Source organism: Aquarana catesbeiana, linkage group LG07 (assembly GCF_042186555.1).
Source record: "Aquarana catesbeiana isolate 2022-GZ linkage group LG07, ASM4218655v1, whole genome shotgun sequence".
Lineage (NCBI taxonomy): Eukaryota > Metazoa > Chordata > Amphibia > Anura > Ranidae > Aquarana > Aquarana catesbeiana.
The window spans coordinates 20040482-20059591 of record NC_133330.1 but is presented as its reverse complement, the minus strand read 5'-3'; the positions used below and the strand labels follow the sequence as shown (position 1 = coordinate 20059591).

The following is a 19110-nucleotide window of genomic DNA, read 5'->3' as shown; positions in this document are numbered from 1 at the left end:
TCAATTATGGGTGCAGCGTGGCACGACCGCGCAATTGCGTCAGTTAAAGCGCCGCAGTGCCGAATCGCAAAAAGTGCTCTGGTCAGGAAGGGGGTAAAATCTTCCGGTACTCCTGTAACCAAATAAAGAACGTTTATTCAAGCGCATCCGAGTCGCCAGCCCTTTTCTGATTAAAATCTTCCGGGGCTGAAGCGGTTAAAGTGGAACTTCACTCTCCCAATCAACACGGATTATTTTTAATCCTCATGCTCCTAGCATTAATAAGGAATAGATAGGAAAGTATATTATATTTACTTGTTTTAAACTTTTTTTTTTTTTACATTCCCTCAGTTATTTCCTGTTTTTTTGCCTAGGCAAACTATTCCATACATCCCAGGAGTCTTCAGGAAGGGAGAAAAGGAGGAGAAGGGGTTTTCTCAGCTAAACACACTCTCCTGCATGCATGCTTTAGCAAAGAGCAGATGGATTTCAGGAAGTAAAAGCTACATGAATCATTTGCCCTTACTCAAGATGGCCACAGCCAGAAATGCTAGGGAAGTGTTTTAGAAAGCAATTTCTCAACAAATAAAGCATGAAGATATAAATGGATTGGGGGGGGGGGGGGTTTGTTTTGAACGTTAAAAATTTATAAAAAAGTGTTTTTTTGTTTGTGGTGCTCAGATACAGTGAAGAGCGACTTTAATGCGTAGAATGCATTAAGGTAAAAAAAAGTCTGCCTTTAGAACCACTTTTAATAAAGTTTTTTGTGTCTAGAGTTCAGCTTTAGGCCCCTTGCACTTATGCTCAGACATCTTTCTTTGGTTAAAATGTATAAGCAGATCTCTAAGTGTGATAGAATACTCCCACAGGCTTCTTACCCAAAGCCTCATCGTTGTCTTCTGTGTCGCTGGCCAAACGGAAAAGTGTAGGCCTCATCTTCTCACATCTCTGGTACAGCTCCTGTCCAACAAATAGGAAATAAGTCACGGAAAAAGAGATATTACCGGTTGGAAGGCGCCTTGTGCAATTCAACAACACTCACCTTCATCAAATCTTCACTTCCCTCGGAGGACTGCCCGGCTCTGTACGTACCCAACATCTCACCCAGGAGCCTCACATTATTATTTACTTCCTCTATGGCATTCACACGCTTGGATATTTTTTCCATACGTTTCTGGTCCTGCCAAAAGTGAAAGGAACAGAATATGACGTTTGGCCTGTATCGAATACTTCCTAGAACCACAAATCGCAGTCTAGAACGCAATACTTTAAAGCCCAACTTTGCAAAATCATTCTCTCTTGGAGTGGGGCTGCCCCTGTACTGCTTGTTTAGGTCTAGGGGAGCATAAAAAGCTGTTTTACTTACCCAATCCTATGCTCTCCTGGCAGACGGCACTCGCTCCTGTCTCAGTGGTGGATTGTCCCCATGTCCAATGCAGGGCTATGAACCTTAGACCACTGGAGCATGGGGGGGAGAAGGCGCCATGTGCACCAGTCTAGCAGTGGAAGAGCGGATAAATAAATCTAGTTCTCCATGCCCTCTAGACCTGAACAAGCAGTTAAACCTTGAAATGCAGGTGCAGTCACACCGCTTGGGAGAATTTTCATGTTTCCTGGAATTGGGCTTCAAGAAGGCCGTTGTATGAAGTGCAATGGAATACAACCACTAACCCAAAGTAGTCAGGACTTCTCTGGTGGACCAACACATCCCTCCTTACCTCCTGCACCATTTCTTTAATGAGCTTGTTGGCAGCTCGTAAGTCTTCAGGATGAGTGCTCTTCAGCAGGCGGGCCAACATCTGCCAGAAGGAGGAAAGAGACGGTTTAAAGAACCTATTTGCGGTCACGCTATAAAAAGGCACAATACAAGTAGATGAACTCAAAGAATAACTGGGCACTGGATAGAAAGACAAAACAGAAGTTACTAGCCTTTTAGTGTAATAGCTTTCTGGGACCCAAACTGCCAGGTCAATGGAATTCATGCACATGTCTCGTTTACATACCAGCTGTGCAAAAAACCTAATAAAATGGATACTGTATATACTCGAGTATAAGTCGACCCGAATATAAGCCGAGGCACCTAATTTTACCACAAAAAACTGGGAAAACTTATTGACTGGAGTATAAGCCTAGGGTGAGAAATGCGCAGCTACTGTAAGTGGAAAAGAGGGTCAACAATGCCCATTTGCAGCCTCACTGTGCCCATTTGCAGCCATAGGTCCCCCGAACTTCAAACTCGGTAGTTAAGGGTTCCTAGATGCCCCCTAGCTGCAGCCAAAATTTGGGGTCTCTGGACCCAAAGGGTCCCGAAATGACGTTGCTGCAGATTGACACAGTTGACCACCTTTGGGGCCCCGTATCTCGGGGCCACGTGGTGCTAGGAACCCTAAATTTGGTGTGCAAATCCAGTGGACCTAGCACTATGACAAATCCAAAGATGGAGATACGGGGCCCCAAAGTCAGCTAGGAAAATGTCAAGCACTTTTCTGCAGCAGAGAATGACATTTTCTGAACCGACTTTGGGGCCCATATCTCGAGGCCACTTGATGCTGGGAACCCCAGCTATAAATATGTTGTAGTGCTAGTTCCATTGAATTTGCACACGAAAATGTCAATCTTTGCACCAGAAAAGTGCTTGACTCGAGTATAAGCCGAAGGGGGCACTTTCAGCACAAAAAAAATGTGCTGAAAAACTCGGCTTATACTCGAGTATATACGGTATTTGCATTTCAGCATTACTAACTTATCCAAATACACTGAACCTATACAACCTTTGCCAAACATGCCATGAATGGAACTCCTATTTGTACCATAATGATAGATTCCCAATATGCTTCCCTTGCTAAATTGAGGTTACTATGTGGATGACATAATGGAACCATGAGAAGGACTATCATGGCAACACTCTACTTGGGTCCCAAGTATCCTCACTGGAGTCTCCATGAACACCCACCCATCAGCTACTTGAACTTCTGGTGTATATTCCCTTTGGGATTAATGAAGTATTCTGTATCACGCTTCTATGTCTTTCAGGATATAATATTTATTTGTTTCTAACCAGCCTTTGGGGGCGCAAAGTATTTAATTTTTCCATCTCCCATGACGTGTAACTTAGCAGGACACATCATGGCATAGGAAAGCTGAACACCATATTTGCTTCTGCACTTCTGCTGAATAATCAATTGAAACTGATCTATTGACCTATTGAACTGAATAAAACTTGTTTGGCCCTACTTCTCTTGCACCTAGTTCTGCAGTCCTGTGACCCATATTTATTCGACAGCGGCTAAAGTCAGCTGACATCACTCAGCCAGTCCAGGCTCTGGAGCGATCCTGACCTTTAATGTCGGCATGCACCCAGATGCCTGGGTTGGCAGCTGGCTCAGCCTCTCAGTGAGCGGCTGGGAGACTGTGGCTATTGAGGAATATATTTAAAGGGAATCTAAAGGCTCACTTTATTATTTTTTTTAAATGACACACATCATACTTACTTGCTCAGTGCAACAGTTTTTCACAGAACAGCCCTGATCCTCCAGCAGCATTCCTGGCTCCTCCCCCCCGCTGAGTGTGCCCATAAGCAGGCAGCTTGCCATAGGGGCACCTGTGTATGTTTTTCCTGTGTATCTACATGCCTGCTCACTTTTGGAGTCGGCTCTTTATGTCCATAAGACACACAAAGCACAGCTTAGCCTCGCCCACCACTCCCTCCGCTGGGAGACTGAGCCAGCTGCTCCCACCCCCTTCACAGCCCTGCATTCCAGTGAGCGCTGGAGGGGCAGAGCAGAGAGCCTCTGCTCATTAAACACTGAGAACTAAGCGATCAGTGATCTTTGATCGCTCAGTTCTCAGTCTTAGAGGCAGGGGGGACAGATGTAGCATCCACCTAGCAGATAATAAATGTTTATTTTTTTTAATTCCCAAACTTCTCTTTTAAGCAGCTTTAATATGAACAGCCTTGGTGGGTTTCCACAAGGGAGAGGGTATGTGGGGATTTGGTGAGCATGCTCTATTGCAAACAGAAGGAAGGCCATATCAAAGATTTCCAGGAGCAAACTCTCAATGTATGTGCCCGGCTTCCTTCCGCTGACATGCTTTGGTAGCTCCAAAAAACAGATGTTGTTTCCTTGCAATCAGTTCTCTAGATCTTCCACTCTTTGGTTACAGGTTACAACTTTGGCGCTGGTTGCCTGTACAACACTTCTAAAGGGAGTCAACGTCATCCTCCAAGGAGCTCACCCGTATCTCCAAAACCTCTGTTCATCCCTGTATTCTTTGTAGGTTTTGTAGTACGTGTATCACTTCCTCTTGTATGTCCAGATCCTGTCCAGTGAGGGTTTTCAAAGAGGTATTGCAAGCCTGTAGTGCAGTCAGAACATCGCTCAGTCCGGGTTTAGATTGTCTCTGTGCTGGGGATGAACCATTAGTCATCCAGCTTGTGGCAGAAGAGGAACAGGCTTAGCCTATATGCTAGCACACCCTGCTCTTCAGCCAAGAAAGATAAGGACACTGGGCCATGAGGTTCCTTCAACTTCCCCCCACACCCTGAGGCCAAGTCTTAGCTTGGGAGTCTCTAGCCTGAGTGCATGCTTACTTCTTGAGCTTACTTGCCATGTCTTTATGCTGCTCCATCGTTGTCCTCTAAGGTAGTGAGCAGCCCATGCCACCTTGGTGCCTTGTCATCTCACAGAGGTGTCAGGGCAATTGTCCACCCTCTCCACTCAATGTCCTGATTCCAGATCCCGGGAAAGTCAGTAGCGTAGTCATGCTATGAAGCCTCTTGCCATAGTTTTATATGGACATGTGTCAAGAGATCACAAGTCTACTACCTTCTACAATGTCCTCCAAGCTACAGCCCCAGGCTATATTCTTCATTTCTTCTCTTCTACATATCTTGAAGGATTGTGTTAAAGCAAACTCCCCCCGCGATGTACTCCCCACTTCCCTATTTTCTATCTTATTATAACCCTAGGTGTGCCTTATTAGGTGCTGTGTGTAAGACATTGTATATGAATACACTGCCGCCACTTGAGAGTTCGCATGACAAGTCGCACCTTAATTAATGGCAATGGAACCGTTCTAATCGGTTCGACTGAAGTCAAAATGTTCCTGCACTACTTTGGTACGACTTCAACAAGACTTGCATTGACTTCTGTAAAAGAAGTCATATTCAAGCCGCGATGAAGTCACGCAGGGATGTCAGTTTCGATGCCGCGGCAGTGGCAACAAGGGCTAAATGGTTAAGGGTAGGTGTGTGTGTGTGTCCAAAACAGATACCAGATACCAGGCTAACTACAGTTCATATACATCCAGCTACATGAACCCAGGCTGGTCACATATACTGACTCTCCTTGATGAAAGGGACACAAAACATGAAAACCGCTATCCTCTCCGGGACCTGAACTGTAATGCTTACCTTGGATTTCTCATCATCATCAAAAATAACATTCTTGGGTCTTGGTGGAGGAAGGGGCATCATTGCTTCTGCTGGCAACTGGGGGTCTTCCTTTAAAATACCTACAAAGAACGAGAAGGTGACATCGTGTCTTGTAGAGCTGCACGATTCTGGCCAAAAAGAGAATCACGATTTTTTTTGCTTAGAGTAAAAAGATCACGACTCGACGTAAAATCTTTCACATTATACATAAAAAATGGGCTAACTTTACAGGTTTACATCCACTTTAAGTTCAACTGATCAAGAATGTTTTGACTGCCCAGTTTTTCTCTTCCTTTCTCTTGAGTGCTGTGGTTTCTGAAGAGCAGAGAGAATTTTTTGCATAGAAAGAATTGTGAAACACTTTAGTCAAGATCGCGATAACGATTCTTGACGGTTAATCGTGCAGCTCTAGTGTCTTGTCATAGTGCCAGACACTGCATAGAACTGAATTTACAGTTATCATTAAATTAGCTCACCTTGTTTCTTTAGCATCTGGTAGGCCTCTATGATCTTCACCTCATTGGGGAGTCCGAGCGTCCAGCTGTACAGCAACTCTAATATCTTCTGCTTCACTTTTTCTGGAGCGCGCGTACCGAGGTACTGAGGAGTAACACAGGATAATCATTACAACGACTGAAACTGAGAGATAACGGAGTGTCATCAGGATATGGACTGAGGAATATTAGAGTGAAGGGTCTCTCCACAATTGTGAGATTTCCCTGCAGTACTTTGTGTCTTTGCCCCTCCCCACAACAGTGAGATTTCACTGTAGTTTGTGTCTTTGCCCCTCTCACAACTGTGAGATTTCCCCGCAGTACAATAACCACAATGTCTCTGATCTGAGCCACCTGCTGACCGCTCAGCTCACAGCACTTAATGGGCACATTGGCTGCCTCAGCGTTTTTTCCAGGGTGACGCTTATAAAGGGCACTCCAGAAATAGACCTCAACCTACCCGCCATTTTTTTTTAACATAATCATATATGGTATAATATGGTACTGCAAAATATGGTACTGCGCTCCAAAATAAAGTGCTAAGGTGAAAATGATCAATGATTTCATACATGGGGTTATTACACGTCAAAGGTCTTAGTGGAGCAACGCTGGCTGAGCCTGTATAACACTGCACACGAGTCAGGTTGGGAGAGCGGCGCCCCGGGTGCCAAACAGATAAAACCACTGGATGCGCTGGGTTGGACGCCGGTGTAGCGTCACATATGGCGACCCATCACATTTCGCTACCTGCTGGAGTGCGCATGCGCGATGCCACCATATGCGTTCCAACACTTTTACCACAAAACTCCACCCCCAAGTCCAGGTTCAAGCCCCACCATCCAAGCGGACATAGAGTTAGATTATAATTATGCCAAGCAAAGCGAGGCTGTGCCCGAAGCATGGCGAGCATAGCGAGCCCGCGAGGGGTGTGAAGTTTTGTCGTAAAAGTGTTGGAACGCATATGGCGGCGTCGCTCATGCACACTCCAAATGTAATGGGTCGCCATATGTGACGCTACACCGGACCCCTTACACCTGAGGGCCAAGGGGAGAGAGCTTCTTCTCTTGCTTTGAGCGGTGCTTCAAGGCTTAAGGTCACTATAAAAACACTAAATAAAGATAATAAGTATTCCCGTGCTACCCAAACTGAATAATATAAAGGTATTTGGTTGCAGCAAGCACCGAATGGGTCAAAAACACCACCCAGCAAATACAATCCAAATAAAGCAAAATATGGTACTGCGCTCCAAAATAAAGTGCTAAGGTGAAAATGATCAATGATTTCATACATCAAAATTACTACATAGTAGATAATATTCACTGTGCAAAAAAAAATTATATAATTAAAATTCATGTATGTAGCATTTAGACAGTTAAAACAGGATAAAAACAACAACGAGCTCGCAGCCCAATGTCACTTCCGTTGTCCATACGTTCCAACATGTGTCGTCACAATCACGTGACTTTACCAGGGAATGAAGTCATGAAGTGATCGTGACGCCACGCGTTGGAACGTTTGAACACCGGAAGTGACGTTAGGCCGCAAGCTCGCGGCTCGTTGTTGTTTTATCCTGTTTTAATTGTCTAAATGCTACATACAGATTGGAACCGAAAAGGTTAAACATCTAAGGAGATCGTTTGAAGGACACGATAATCTGGATCACCCCCTGGTTATTCCTATGCTGTTTACCTTACAGCGGTAAGGAACCACTGCACCTTTAGGTGAAGTTGCACCGAAGACAAGAATCACCCAAGTCACATTGTCACTTTTGTCAGTTGATATCCAGCACCTTATCCTTCATTAATAAGTTCACCGGCACTTTCTCTGAAGACACCATTCCCTTTGAACTTTTAGTTATTGTGAAGTTTTCACCACTTGCACTTTATTACGTGTAGATTCATAGAATGTAGCATACTTTATGAATTTTAATTATATAATTTTTTTTTGCACAGTGAATATTATTTACTATGTAGTAATTTTGATGTATGAAATCATTGATCATTTTCACATGTATTTGTATGTCTATGAGCTTATACATTTAGCACTTTGTCACCTTAGCACTTTATTTTGGAGCGCAGCACCATATTTTGGTTTATTTGGATAAGAACACTGGTTGTAGAAGTGCAAACGACTTGCTATGGGGGCACGCAGCAGGAGGGAGGAGCGAAGAGCATCGGTGGGGGACCCGAGAAGAGGAGGATAAGGGCTGCTCTATGCAAAACCATTACACAGAGTAGGCAAGTATAACATGTATCTTAAAGTGGAGTTCCACCCACTTTTACAACTCTTCAGCATCCCTCACTAAACTGTGCACTGTAAACAAATTGGATATTTTTTAAATTTTTTTTCTCAGCACCTACTGTATATCTGCTGTATTCATTTTTCACTTCCTCCTCCCTGGCCGTGGCCCATCGCATTATTTCCTGTTTGCAATGCCTTCTGGGAAGGGGCGGCAACTTCCTCTGAAACTGCCGTTGCTATGGAAACCTGACCTGAAACCTATTACACTGCTTGTGCTGCACTGAGCATGTGCGAGATCTGCAAGGATGAGATCCAGGAAGAAATACAGTCTGGCTTCAGATGCCCACACTTAAGATGGCCACTGCCTGCTGTAAGTTTATAAAATAACAAACTACTGCTATAAACTAACAAAACAGACCTTAGTTTACAGACTAACTTTACTAGAATACATTAAGCTTGTGTAATATAGGGTTATTGTTATTTAAAAAGTATAATTTCGGCCGGAACACCACTTTAATTTAAAAAAAAAAAAACAAAACAAAAACGAACGTTTAGAATCACTTTAATGCCGTCTGTGACCAGGTCACTGTTAAGCAGTTGCAAGGAGAAGTAAAAGGCACATGACAAATTGTTGCAGAGCTAAAACCATGTGTTGCAGCACAAACAGAGTGCATGAGACAGATTAAAGAGGAAGTAAACCAGGGTGGGTTTTACTTCCTCTTTTTCCCCCTGCAAAGTAAAAGCATACTAGCCCATTATGTGGCACTTACCTGCAAACGAAGCCCGCGTTGTCCCCACTGGTGGCCGCATCCATCTTCACCCCTCTTCCTTCCGGGGCCGTGGACTCCGGCTTTGTGGCCGGCTGGAGTCGCGGGAGCCGTCATTCACGGCACTTGCGAGTGAAGAAACGGCACGGAGGGCCGTTTCTTCACAGCGCAAGTGCCAATGACGTCAGCGCAATCCTTTATGGAAAATACCTCCGTGCAGGTTTAGGAGATATTTACAGTACCTACAGGTAAGCCTTATTATAGGCTTACCGGTAGGTAAAAGTGGTGTAACTAGGTTTACAACCACTTTAAGGGTCCTTTCACACTGGGGCGGTTTGCAGTCGCTATTGCGCTAATAATAGCGCCTGCAAACCGACCCGAAAGTGCCGCTGCTGTGTATCCAGTGTGAAAGCCCCGAGGGCTTTCACACTGGAGCGATGCGCTGGCAGGACGGTAAAAAAAGTCCTGCCAGCAGCATCTTCGGAGCGGTGAAGGAGCGGAGTGTATACCTCTCCTTCACCGCTCCTGCCCATTGAAATCAATGGGACGGCGCGGCTATACCGCCGGCAAAGCGCCTCTGCAGAGGCGCTTTGCGGTGGTTTTAACCCTTTCTCGGCCGCTAGCAGGGGGGTAAAACCGCCCCCGCTAGCGGCCGCATATCGACGGTAAAGCGCCGCTTACAATAGCGGCGCTTTACCGCCGACAACGCCCCCGCCCCAGTGTAAAAGGACTCTAGGGGAAATATGTTGCAGTGTCTGCAAAACATTTTAAAGCATTGCAGTTGACCCCCTAAGGGGGAAAGGGAGCCAACCAGGAAGTGTCAGCTCCTAAAGAGTAGGGACAAGCCCTTATACTCTCCGATGGCGATCTGGGTGTGCAATGGCAGTCCCTGCGGGACATCCTGCATAAACCAGACAGAGGACATACACCCCAAAAAATCTTCAGGGACTATTTTCAACCAGAGAGGTGAAGCAGGACCCTGGACTCTACCGCTAGCTTCACATGGTACACCTGCAAACAACCTGGGAGCACCTTCAACGCAGCCCAGTGCCCAAAGCATTACATTCCGGCCCTGTCCTCAGAGGGTTCTGGGTACGGCCTCCAAGGTTATGCAGAAAACTGGCAGGTCCGCAAAAAAAACATTGAGTTAATTAGCTATGCAGCTACTGCAGAGACATGCTAGAAGAAAAATAATCTCGATGAAATGCAGAAAAGTGGTAAAGAAATGGGTTTGCTTTTCTCAGAAAATAGAAGAAATCTATACTCCTAAGGACACTAGCAAAAAAAACTGAAGCATGATGGGAGTGGGAGGGGTTATGCCGGGTTCTCCTATTGCTATATTTGCTGGTGTCCAATCTCCTGAAGGAAGCTGCGTAACCCAATGTCTTGTCTCTGAATATTCCACCTGTGTCCACTAATGAATGATTAAGTAACTATGATGGTTTATTTAAGTAACTGCAGCTCTGTTGGGCAGATTTTCCTCACCTCCTGTGTGATCACCAAGACAGGAAGTAGTCTGCCTATATAAATTCTTAAAGCGAACCTTAGTACCCCCCCCCCCAAGCTATCCCCCACCCCCCGCTATGGCTCCCAGCATTCCTGCCCCTCTCGGCAGTATTATTTTGCACTTTTTTTTGTCCAATTTCTGTTTTATCACACATTAATCCTGGCCCCTCCTCCTGCCTCATTCTCACCTAGGCGGGAATGACGTGTCCTTGCTCCTTCAACCTCCTTGGATTCCATGTCCCATATCTCAGGAGGCTGCAGGAGTAGGGACTGACAGAGGCCGGTGGGAAGAGCTGCGCATGTCATCAGAGGCCAGCTGCCTAAACCTGGAATAGGCAGAGGGCTTCCAATGGCTGAGGAGTACCAAGATTGCGGCGTGGGACCCAGGCTGCTCCACTTGATCAGCAGATTGCAACAGGGCAACGCTGGATCCGCTGGGCAGGGGAGTATCTTAACCGCTTCAATACCGGGCCAATTCTGACACTTTGCTCCTACATGTAAAAATCATCATTTTTTTGCTAGAAAATTACATAGAACCCCCAAACATTATATATGTTTTTTTAGCAAAGACCCTAGAGAATACAATGGCGGTTGTTGCAACTTTTTATCTCACACAGTGTTTTCGCAGGAATTTTTCGAACGCGTTTTTTTGGGGAAAAAAACTGTTTTGTGTTTGAAAAAAAAAAAAAACAGTAAAGTTAGCCCAATGTTTTTGCATTTTGTGAAAGATGAAGTTACGCCGAGTAAATAGATACCTAACATGTCACGCTTCAAAATTGCACACGCTCGTGGAATGGCGCCAATGTTCGGTACTTAAAAATCCCCATAGGCGACGCTTGAAATTTCTTTACTGGTTACATGTTTTGAGTTGCAGAGGAGGTCTAGGGCCAAAATTATTGCTCTCACTCCAAAGTTCGCGGCGATACCTCACATGTATGGTTTGAACACCGTTTTCATATGTGGGCGGGACTTACGTATGCGTTCGCTTCTGCGTGCGAGCACACGGGGACAGCGGCGCTTTAAAAAATTTTTTTTTTTTTTTATTGTTAATTAGATTTTATTTTTTTTATTTTGACACTTTTTTGAAAAAAAAAAAAAAAAAGGATCACTTTTATTCCTATTACAAGGAATGTAAACATCCCTTGTAATAGGAATATGACATGACAGGTCCTCTTAATAGTGAGATATGGGGTCAATAAGACCCCATATCTCACCACTAGGCTGGGAAGCCTGAAATAAAAAAAATAAATAAAACGATCACCGCTTCCCAGCCGAAGCGGCGCGTTTTTTTTTTGAATGGAGAGGCCGGGCGTTACGTCATAACATCGCGACCGGCCTCCGACGATCATAGAGACTCCGGGGACCATCTGGTCCGCTGGAAATCTCTATGATCTACATCCGGCGCCGGCGGATCCGCTCTCCGCCTCACCGATCGTAACGGTGAGTCGGAGCAAGCACAGTAACCAGGAGATAAAACAAAGTTCAGGAATATTCCTTGATCTCATTTTTTTTCAAATGTACACTACAAACTGTATGATTAAATCGGTTCGGATATCTCTGTTTTACTAACTTGACAACTGTATTTTTCTAAATAGGAAACCTTAATTTTTTTTGCAAATATTAAAGATTCTAACTACCAGCAAGAATGAGTCCTTACATTTAAAGAGGACCTGTCATTTCAGATCCATCATGGCAGCGCCTGTTAGCGGGCGTCCACTCACCTTCTGCCGCCACGTCCCTCACCTTGTTGTGTCACTGCTGCATCACCAGCCGTCCCATTAAAGTGGAGGGGCCAACGGCGGCGTCAGTGGGAGGGGGGCCAACGGCGGCGTCAGTGGGAGGGGGGCCAACGGCGGCGTCAGTGGGAGGGGGGCCAACGGCGGCGTCAGTGGGAGGGGGGCCAACGGCGGCGTCAGTGGGAGGGGGGCCAACGGCGGCGTCAGTGGGAGGGGGGCCAACGGCGGCGTCAGTGGGAGGGGGGCCAACGGCGGCGTCAGTGGGAGGGGGGCCAACGGCGGCGTCAGTGGGAGGGGGGCCAACGGCGGCGTCAGTGGGGGGGGCCCAACGGCGGCGTCAGTGGGGGGGGGGGGGCCAACGGCGGCGTCAGTGGGGGGGGGCCAACGGCGGCGTCAGTGGGGGGGCCCAACGGCGGCGTCAGTGGGGGGGCCCAACGGCGGCGTCAGTGGGGGGGCCCAACGGCGGCGTCAGTGGGGGGGGGCGTCAGTGGGGCCAACGGCGGCGTCAGTGGGGGGGCCCAACGGCGGCGTCAGTGGGGGGGGCCAACGGCGGCGTCGGGGGGGGGGCCAACGGCGGCGTCGGGGGGGGGGGCCAACGGCGGCGTCGGGGGGGGGGCCAACGGCGGCGTCGGGGGGGGGGCCAACGGCGGCGTCGGGGGGGGGGCCAACGGCGGCGTCGGGGGGGGGGGGGGTCAATGGCGGCGTCGGGGGGGGGGGGGGGCCAACGGCGGCGTCGGGGGGGGGGGGCCAACGGCGGCGTCAGTGGGGGGGCCAACGGCGGGGCCAGTGGAGGGGCCAACGGCGGGGCCAGTGGAGGGGCCAACGGCGGGGCCAGTGGAGGGGCCAACGGCGGGGCCAGTGGAGGGGCCAACGGCGGGGTCAGTGGAGGGGTCAACGGAGAGGTCAACGGCGGGGTCAGTGGAGGGGTCAACGGCGGGGTCAGTGGAGGGGTCAACGACGGGGTCAGTGGAGGGGTCAACGGCAGGGTCAATGGAAGGGTCAACGGAGGGGCCAGTGGAGGGGTCAACGGCGGGGTCAGTGGAGGGGTCAACAGCGGGGTCAGAGGAGGAGTCAACAGCGGGGTCAGAGGAGGAGTCAACAGCGGGGTCAGAGGAGGAGTTGCTGCGAGACAGAGATGACAGTTGCTCTTGAAAAATTATGATTAATTTTAATTTTTAAATCGAGTTGATTTAAATCAAAGCCTTTTTACTAGGGATATAAATCATGATTTGAATCAAATCTCCCCTATCTAGTCATCTCCCCCACAGAAACCTACAGTATGAGACTTTGTATCCATCTGCTTTCTCTGCAAGAAAATCTGGAAGAGATGTGAACAATTCTCACCTTTGGAGAAACGACTTTAATCAGCTCATTAAGGAACCGGAATTTTCCAACCTCGCTGTGGAACCTTTTCCCGCAGTTTTTCATGCATGCTTCTAGAACCTGAAAAATATGCAATCAGGAAAAACTTGTTTTTGTTTTGACAGTCCAATGACAGCCCAAGCTTGCCTAAAAAGTCAGTGTGCTGAAAAACAACCAGAAAATAACCAGTCATATGATCACGCTGCTGCAGACCCCCCACCCCCCCAGGTAGACGCACACTTGTGGACTGGAGTTCACCCATCATGGGGTGTACCACTAAGATCACAGGTGTAGAAAGAGCCGTATGGTTGACAAGAAAAGACAGCCAAATACTCCCCTAGTGCATTATCCAGGTAAAAACGGAATTTATTGATATGAAAATCAACCAATAAAATGCATACTCACAAAGGTGCACAAGAATACAGCAAGTACATGGAAGGATGACATGAGGTAGAAACTTCTCATGTGTTTCTGCCGCCTCACACATGCATGCTAACGCGTTTGGGGGGTCCACCCCCTTCTTCAGAGCTGTGCTAATCCTTCTTCACCCCAAAGCTTTTACATATCAGGGTTATCACAGCTCTGAAGAAGCGGGTGGACCCCTGAAACGCGTTAGCATGCATGTGTGAGGTGGCAGAAACACACGAGAAGTTTCTACCTCATGTCATCCTTCCATGTACTTGCTGTATTCTTGTGCACCTTTGTGAGTATGCATTTTATTGGTTGCTTTTCATATCGATAAATTCAGTTTTGACCCGGATAATGCACTAGGGGGTTTGCGCCTTCCCCTTTTTTTGTTTTTGTAGCCATATGGTTGGCCTGGTCTGCGGATAATAGAGGGAGAGCTTCCTCGGGGTCAAGCAATGGGAGCTTCAACCTGTTTCTTTCGTGTTGGAGTGACTGCAGCTCGCTGATTGCTGTAATTTTGTGCATGATGCCTTGTTCATATAATATATTTGATTTCTAATGTTATGTAAATATGTAATATGGAAAATGTTATGTTTGTGAAAAAATAATTATAAGAAAAGTAGCGAGAGGACGAAAGAGGATCAGGAAATCCCCGACATGGAATGTCACCATAAAGTGCCCTGTAAAGACAGCCTGGGGGGTGATGGGGGGATGTCTGTGAACTGAACAGTGAGCATGGAGAAGGTGGGAGGAGCCGGGGACACGGAAGGCGGCGGGAGCCGGGGACACGGAAGGCGGCGGGAGCCGGGGACACGGAAGGCGGCGGGAGCCGGGGACACGGAAGGCGGCGGGAGCCGGGGACACGGAAGGCGGCGGGAGCCGGGGACACGGAAGGCGGCGGGAGCCGGGGACACGGAAGGCGGCGGGAGCCGGGGACACGGAAGGCGGCGGGAGCCGGGGACACGGAAGGCGGCGGGAGCCGGGGACACGGAAGGTGGCGGGAGCCGGGGACACGGAAGGTGGCGGGAGCCGGGGACACGGAAGGCGGCGGGAGCCGGGGACACGGAAGGTGAGAGTGTGGACACCGGATGTATGACTGTAGGGGAGGACATTTAGGACATATCAGGTGGGAGTTGTACAGAAGAGGAGAGAGCTGTGGGAGGAGGAGAATGAGGTGTACAGGTAAGCTACAAACCAATGAGAAAGTAATGTTAGTGTAGAAGTGTCTACAATAGAAGGATTTGGGTTCTGGTGTATCGAATACACCAGATTGGTGGGCAGTTTGGTGTGTGGGTTGAAGGATGTGCTGTGGGTGGGATACAAAGTAAAGGGGGGAGGGACCAATGTGTGTGTGCGCGCCGGACACAGGGGGAGGGACCATTGTGTGCGCGCCGGACACAGGGGGAGGGACCATTGTGTGCGCGCCGGACACAGGGGGAGGGACCATTGTGTGCGCGCCGGACACAGGGGGAGGGACCATTGTGTGCGCGCCAGACACAGGGGGAGGGACCATTGTGTGCGCGCCGGACACAGGGGGAGGGACCATTGTGTGCGCGCCGGACACAGGGGGAGGGACCATTGTGTGCGCGCCGGACACAGGGGGAGGGACCATTGTGTGCGCGCCGGACACAGGGGGAGGGACCAATGTGTGCGCGCCGGACACAGGGGGAGGGACCAATGTGTGCGCGCCGGACACAGGGGGAGGGACCAATGTGTGCGCGCCGGACACAGGGGGAGGGACCAATGTGTGCGCGCCGGACACAGGGGGAGGGACCAATGTGTGCGCGCCGGACACAGGGGGAGGGACCAATGTGTGCGCGCCGGACATAGGGGGAGGGACCAATGTGTGCGCGCCGGACACAGGGGGAGGGACCAGTGTGTGTGCTCTGGGTGGAAAACGGGGAGAGACGAACCCACCATCAGGTCTTCCTGCCCCCGCAGCAAATTACCAACAAGCCTCCCCCCTCCACATTCCCGGAATCTGTATACATCTAATAGAAGATAAAACAATGAAGTCACCGCCAGAGCTTGCATGGCCTCCCACTCCTGAGGGGACTGGATCTTGTGTGCCAGGAGCCGCGTGGCCAGCTGAGGCCTGAAAGAGGAAACACTCCGCATTAGTGACCGAGATTACAGAGGAACTCCGCCTACATATACCCATCTGATATCAGAAAGAGGAACTCTGCCTACATAGATTGTTAAAGGGTCTCACATATACTGACATCATAAAGCGGAGCTCTGCCTAGATTATTATATACACAGAGCCGAGATCAGACATGGAGCTCCACCTAGATATAATATTGCATATACAATCTGATATCATAAAGAAGAGCTCCGCTTAGACATATTATTACATAAAGAATTGTAAAATGTCCACAGGCACCTATTTGTATACCATAGCAGCGCTACTGTCATTAAAGTGGTTGTACACCCTGTACAACCACTTTTACCTACAGGTAAGCCTATATTAAGGCACATCGTGCCCTTTCTAATAGCGGTCATGCCGTGACTGGCGGCGCATGCGCGGGAGTGACGTCACGCGACCCCGACCAGTCACAGAGCCGGAGTTCGCTGGACCGGAAGGAAGAGGTGTGAAGATGGATGCTCCCTGCTAGTGGGGACAACGGTGACATTGTCACATAATGGGCTACTATACATTATGCTTTACCTTTGCAGGGAAATAAAGAGGAAGTAAAACCCACCAGGGGTTTACTTCCTCTTTAATTATTACGAACAGCTTTCATAAGGTGATCCCAGATGAGAGAAAATGTAAAACAGAGAGTGATATTCAGTCCAAAAGACACAGGCGGTGATATAAATGTGGAGTTTGTTGAAGTGCACCTCACACCAGAGATCCTCAAAACGTGCGTCACACTCCCCTTAGGGGTTCACACCAGAAAGTTAAAAACATCAGGCCTTGAAATGTTTTTAAATGACCGTCATCCTCCTACATGGATAGTGTCAGCGCTGCAAATCGTCTCCACCGGTCGTTTTCTTTATGTTAAGCTCACCTTAAAATAAAGCAATCCAGCTGCAGGCGCTCCCATCTTCACCCGTCTTGCTTCCGAGTACGCAGACTCCGGCTCTACGACTGGCCGGAGCCGCGATGACGCCACTCCCGCACATGCGCCGCAGTTTACGGCACAGGGCTCTGAAGGAACGGCACGGGCGATGTCACTGGCTGCATGTACAATAAATATCTCCTAAACGGCGCACATTTAGGAGATATTTAAAGTACCTATAGGTAAAGCCTTATTATAGGTAAGAGCAAAAGATGGCAGTTTACTTCCACTTTAAAGGATAAGTCCACCTTAACCACTTCAATACTGGGCACTTTCGCCCCCTTCCTTCCCAGACCAATTTTCAGCTTTCAGCGCTCTCACAATTTCAATGACAATTGCAACGCTGTACCCAAATGAAATTTTTATCATTTTGTTCCCACAAATAGAGCTTTCTTTTGGTGGTATTTATTCATGACTCCGTTTTTTATTTTTTGCAATATAAGCGAAAAAAAGAGCGGAAATTTTGAGAAAAAAAAAACAATATTTTCTTCTTTCTATTTTAATAAAAATCCAATAAAATCGAATTTTGTCATAAATTTAAGCCAAAACGTATTCTGCTACATGTTTTTGTTTAAAAAAAATCCTGTTAAGTGTATAATAATTGGTTCGTGTGATCACAGACACATGTGCGCAAATGATCATGTACAGATGTGCGCAGGTGATCACGGACATATGTGTGCAGATAATCATTGGGACATGTGATTTTACTGGGACATATGTGGGGGACAGGTGTTTTTACTATGTGAGGACATGTGTTTTTACTTTGTGTTTTTTTACATGTGTGGGGACACTAGACTGGTGATCAGTGAGTAAAAAGCTGTAAAAAACAGCTCATACTTACTGATCACCAGCCGGCTGCAGCGATCCGCTCTCCTCTCCTCACTGACAACTTCCGTGTGAGGAGAGGAGAGCAGATTGCCTAGCAACCGGCTCTGTGTTTACATCACATGACGGCTGTGATTCGACACGGTCGTCATGTGATCAGGAGGGCCAATCGCGGAGCCCTCCTACCGATCAGAGATGCGCCATGTCCGGGTGACACGAGCGCATCTGGGCTGCGCAGGCACGCACGCGCGCGATCCCTATCCTTCTGAGGGACGTTCCTGAACGTCCACTCAGAAGGAGAGATAGCCCACCCGGCCGTTTATGTGCAGTGGCCGGGTGGGAAGTGGTTAAAGCGGGATTCCAGCCGTGAAAAAAAAAAATTAAAAGTCAGCAGCTACAAACACTGTAGCTACTGACTTTAAATAAGTACTTACCTGTCCTGGGTGCTCGCGATGACGGCCGCCCGAGGCCGACTCGTCCCTCGGCTCTCGGGTCCCGGCACCGCCATCCTAAGTAAGGGAAACTGCACGTGAGCGGCGCGGCGCTTTGTGAATGGGACGCGATGTGTTGTGGGACACACACAGTTCCCATAACACACCGCGCCCCATTCCCCAGAAGACAACGCGGGGAGCAGAAGACTGAAGATCACCGCGGTGTAGGAAGAGGCGGATTAGGAAGACTGCCTAGCATCAGCCATTTCACGTAAGTGAAAAAATTTTATTAATTTTTTGCCTCCATTTTTTTTAGGTATTTTTTTGGGCAATTTTTTTTTTCAGGGTGGACCTCCACTATAACACTAAAATCTCTACAGACATCCACAGTCTAACACTAACCTATCTAGCCCTGTAAAGAATAATTCAGCATTTATACCTTTCTTGAAGCCGATCATACGGGATCCCACACTGAGCTGCCAGCCGTGGCTCTGCTGTGGAGGCGGGTGCAGAGGACGCAGCCGACAACGGAAGCCCCACAGTAACTCTATGGGTGACGCCACATTCCATTCATTTCGGCCGTGTCCTCTGCAGAGCTTCCGCCGCTGGAGATCGGACCAGAGCGGCTTAAAAAAAAAAAAGATATGTATAGCGATTTTTTGTCTTTACAGGGCTAGATAGGTTAGTGTTAGATCGTGGATGTCTGTAGATGTAGAGACTTTAGTGTTCGGGTGGACTTATCCTTTAAGATGCCGGTGCCGAAGACAGAAGATGAGAATGGCTGGGGTGCGCCCATCGCTGGATCCTTGGACAGGCAAGTGGCTGTTTATTAAAAGTCAGCAGCTACAGGATTTTATACAGTATT

The 19110-nt window shown here is 48.2% G+C and overlaps 1 protein-coding gene across 2 annotated transcripts in view; it reads right to left on the bottom strand.

Annotated features, from left to right (window-relative positions):
• GGA1 (golgi associated, gamma adaptin ear containing, ARF binding protein 1) overlaps positions 1-19110 on the bottom strand; it is a 65729-nt gene that overhangs the window by 34073 nt on the left and 12546 nt on the right. The window contains exons 3-9 of one of the 2 annotated variants that reach the window (XM_073591726.1): positions 15947-16022; positions 13502-13600; positions 5890-6013; positions 5393-5493; positions 1698-1778; positions 1022-1159; positions 858-939 (exon numbers count right to left, since the gene is read on the bottom strand). In XM_073591726.1, the coding sequence (XP_073447827.1) occupies positions 858-939; positions 1022-1159; positions 1698-1778; positions 5393-5493; positions 5890-6013; positions 13502-13600; positions 15947-16022 (701 nt within the window). The remainder of the gene's footprint in view (positions 1-857; positions 940-1021; positions 1160-1697; positions 1779-5392; positions 5494-5889; positions 6014-13501; positions 13601-15946; positions 16023-19110) is intronic. The other variant, XM_073591727.1, reaches the window with a different exon arrangement.